The sequence below is a fragment of the Apium graveolens genome, chromosome 4 (assembly GCF_009905375.1).
Source record: "Apium graveolens cultivar Ventura chromosome 4, ASM990537v1, whole genome shotgun sequence".
NCBI lineage: Eukaryota > Viridiplantae > Streptophyta > Magnoliopsida > Apiales > Apiaceae > Apium > Apium graveolens.
The window spans coordinates 150,852,230-150,856,177 of NC_133650.1; the positions used below are offsets into that span (position 1 = coordinate 150,852,230).

The 3,948-nt window shown below is 36.8% G+C and overlaps 1 protein-coding gene across 1 annotated transcript; it reads left to right on the forward strand.

Annotated features, from left to right (window-relative positions):
- The first annotated feature begins 289 nt into the window (after positions 1-289).
- On the forward strand, positions 290-988 carry LOC141719071 (uncharacterized). The gene is made up of 2 exons (XM_074521453.1): positions 290-442; positions 662-988. Exons 1-2 carry the CDS (start codon positions 290-292, stop codon positions 986-988), a joined length of 480 nt encoding a protein of 159 aa, XP_074377554.1.
- Positions 989-3,948: the final 2,960 nt, after the last annotated feature.

Sequence of the window (3,948 nt, forward strand, 5' to 3'; positions counted from 1 at the left end):
AGACTTGTACTTATTTAAATTTCATCTCTGAGACTATAACGGGTTGTGGTGTGTGTTAGTGTGGGGTCACAACATAAGGTTATTATTATTAATTAAATGAAGTGATATTGTGGAAAGAAAGACCGTGACGACCCGGATCCCCGACCCCGGATCTGGGGGTGTTACAGCTGGACATGAGTTACTTATATTTTTGGACGCCTCAAGTGATTTCAACCAGATTCAGATGAAGCCATCAGATTGTGAGAAGACGACATTCATTATGGAAAGGGGGATATACTTTTACTTAGCTATGCCCTTTGGATTATATAATGCAGGGGCAATATTTCAAAGGCTCGTTAACAAAATGTTTAAGGATCAAATAGGCAAAACAATGGAAGTTTACATAGATAACATGGTGGTCAAATATGTGAAAGCGGAGAATCATGTTCATGATTTACAAGAGGTATTTGACATACTAAGGCCATACAACATGAAGATGAACCCATATAAATGTAACTTTGTTGTGTCATCGGGAAAGTTTCCTGGATATATGGTAACCAGAAGAGGTATTGAAGCTAGCCCATAAGAAATCAAGAAGATTTTTGAATTAAGGAGTCCCTCGAATGTCGAAGACGTCCAAAAATTGATAGGAAGGGTTGCGGCTCTAAACAGGTTTATGTAGGGATTGTCAGACAGATGTAAGCTATTTTATGATGTATTGAGGAAAAGCAAGGGGTTCACATGGTCCGAGAAACATGAAGCTGCTTTACATGACTTGAAGAATAATCTCACTACGCCTCCACTTCTTTCTAAGCCTCTTCAAGGTGAAGATATTTATATCTACTTGTCAGTAATAGATCATGCAGTGAGCGGGGTTCTAGTCAAGGAAGGTGAAGGTGTCCAGTCGTCTGTTTACTATGTCAGTAAAAGCTTGGTAGAAGCGGAAACAAGGTACACGTCTCTTGAGAAATTAGTACTTGCATTAGCTATGACGTCAGTTAAATTATGAAATTATTTTGAGTCACATAAAATATATGTCATGACACTTAAGAAACGTTTTAATTAAGCCAGACTTGACGGGATGAATGGCTAAATGGGTCGTACGTCTGAGCACGTAAGACATCAAGTATGACGCCAGGACAACTATAAATTCACAAGCCTGGCTGATTTTAGTCCAAGCCAAATGACTACAGCAGAGGGAAGAATTTCGCCAAATTATTTCAAGAATGGAAACTAAGCCGTGGATATTGTATAAGGATGGGGCCTCAAATGTGAATGGAATGGGGATGGGGCTTGTACTCAAATCGCCACAAGGGGATATGATAGCCCATTTAATATGTTGCAGCTTCAAGGCCACCAACAATGAGGCCGAGTATGAGGCACTGATCATGGGGCCCGTGACTGCTAAGGACATGAAGATCAAAAATATTGAAGTGAAGTGTGATTCTTTATTAATCGTTAATCATGTTAATGGTTCGTACGAAGCCAAAGATGCCTAGATGGTCATATATTTGGACATCAAAAACAGATTGATAAATTACTTTGATACTTTTAATATATAGCAAATTCCGAGAGAAAGTAATGTACAAGCTGATGTATTAGATGGTTTGGGAGATGTATCTAAAGGTCTTGACTTAAACAACATTCCAGTTATTCACATTTTGAAGCCTGCTACTGAGAGGTTGATTCATGATATGGAAGTTTTGGTCCTTGATCAACATCATGACAATGTTAGAGAAGACGTGGATAACTGGATTCAAGCATAAAAAGATTATTTGCAACTTGGTGTTAAACCAGACAACAACAATGAAACAAGGGCTCTTAAGATGAAAGATTTAAGATTTACAGTCATAGATGACGAGTTGTTCAATAAATATTCTAGTGGACTGCTTCAAAGATGTTTGAGGAAACACGAGGCTGATATGGTGTTGAGAGATGCACATGAGGGAGAATGTGCACGTCATACCAATGGAAGAAATCTATCATTAAAGATTTTACGTTTGGGTTACTACTGAACAACTCTAAGACAGGATGCTCTAGATTACACGAGAAAATGTGATGCCTTCCAGAGATATGAACCTGTCATACACCAGCCGTCTGAACACCTCAACATGTCCATTCCTTTCCGACCTTTCATGAAATAGGGAATGAACATTATGGGAAAGATGCCACCAGTACCTGAGAAAAAAGTATTTATGTTTGCAATGACAGACTACTTTTCAAAATGGATCAAAGAGGAAGCATTCAAGTAGGTCACGTCAAAGGAAGTAATATCATTTATCAAAAGGAATATTCTTTGTAAATTTAGTGTACCGTCTGAGATTGTTTGCGATAATGGATGTAGTTTATCAGCAACAAGACAGAGGAATTTTGTAGACACTAGAACATCAGTCTGATTAAATCCACACCAAGATATCCTCAAGTCAACGGACAAGACAAATCAAGCAATAAGATTATAATCAATAATCTTAAAAGAAGACTAACATTATGAAAATGGAAGTGGGCTGAAGAATTACCTTGGGCGTTGTGGTCGTACAGGACAACTCCCAAGACGTCAACGGGAGAAACACCTTACATTTTAGCGTATGGAACTGAAGTTATTTTGCCAATAGAGGTAATGACACCAACATCATGGTACAGGCTTTTGACGACCAGCATAAACAACACAGAATTGTCTCACAACATAGATACTGTGGACGAGCTTCGAGAGATGGCAAAGATTCGTATGGCCTTTTATCAACAAAGGGGGCCATTTCGGAAAACAAACATGTCTACGTGAGAGCTTTTCATGTTGGAGACTTAGTGTTAAGGAAGACATTCACTGTGGATGTAACAGCCATAAAATTTGCTGACACGTGGGAAGGATTCTACTTTATTAATGTAGTCGTCGGACGTGGGGCTTATCGATTGTCGAGTATGGATAGCACCCAAGTACCGTGAAGCTGGAATGCTTTACACTTGAAGTTTTATCACGTGTAAAGTTTTCTTAACTTATCTCTTTAAATTCGTTTTTAGGAATTTCGGATGAATAAGTCGCTAGGACATAGTTGATTATCGTTGTTTGATCATGTTTGATATGTCTCTTTATTTGAAAGAACCTGATTTTATGCTTATGTGTTTGAATTCTTATGTTTCATACTTCAAATTACATGTTACATTGTTATGGAAGTTGTTCAAGTTGATTGCATTTACCTTTCATAATTGCTTATATTTAAGTTGATTTATTGTGCTCGAGTTCTTTCTAAAACAATAATATACATTAATACGCAACGAATAGAACATTTCAATTACAAAGCAAGGGTTGATCACCCAACCACAATCATGTTATTTCAAGTGAAAATGCTTTAAGCATTTAACAGACATAATCTTCATAGAAGTTTCATTGAATTCATCATGACAATGAACAATACTTATACATGTCTATGTTATTCTAATAAATGAAAATTTTGGTGAGTTTCAAGAGGGATAAAGGCCCCTTAACCACTCTACGAGTGCATGCATCAACGTATATTGACAAAATAAACAAGGCAAGCTGATAATTATGATTACGTTTGAAGGAAAAATTGAATTCCAATGACACGTAATTGTACTTTATGAGATTGTGTGAGTGATCTATTAGTTTTGACATTATAACTTGTTTGGAATTTTGACGAGTACACGACACTCATAATTTATGACAAATTGTTAAGTATACGATAATTTGTAAAGGCAAAAATATGAGTAGGAACACAAAATATCATGGTGACATGAGAATGATTCATATGCATCAATATGCATAATATGTTAAATAAGTTCAAACTAAAATCCAACAATTATGATCCCTCGCATCAAGGCAAAACATGGATGAAGTACGACGGAGAAAATGTAAAGCAACAAAAGATTAAGTTTGACATTAAAACCAGGACTAAGTCTGATAGGCTTAAACAAAAAGTTACAAAAAGAGAATCGTGTCACTTGTCCTCTTGAGCA

What these genes read in the sequence shown, in the direction of transcription:
- LOC141719071 (XM_074521453.1), top strand. Translation starts at nt 290, where the DNA reads ATGCCCTTTGGATTATATAATGCAGGGGCAATATTTCAAAGGCTCGTT. An exon ending in ATGTTCATGATTTACAAGAG is followed by an intron (nt 443 to 661) that starts GTATTTGACATA and finishes AGGTTTATGTAG; the next exon opens with GGATTGTCAGACAGATGTAA.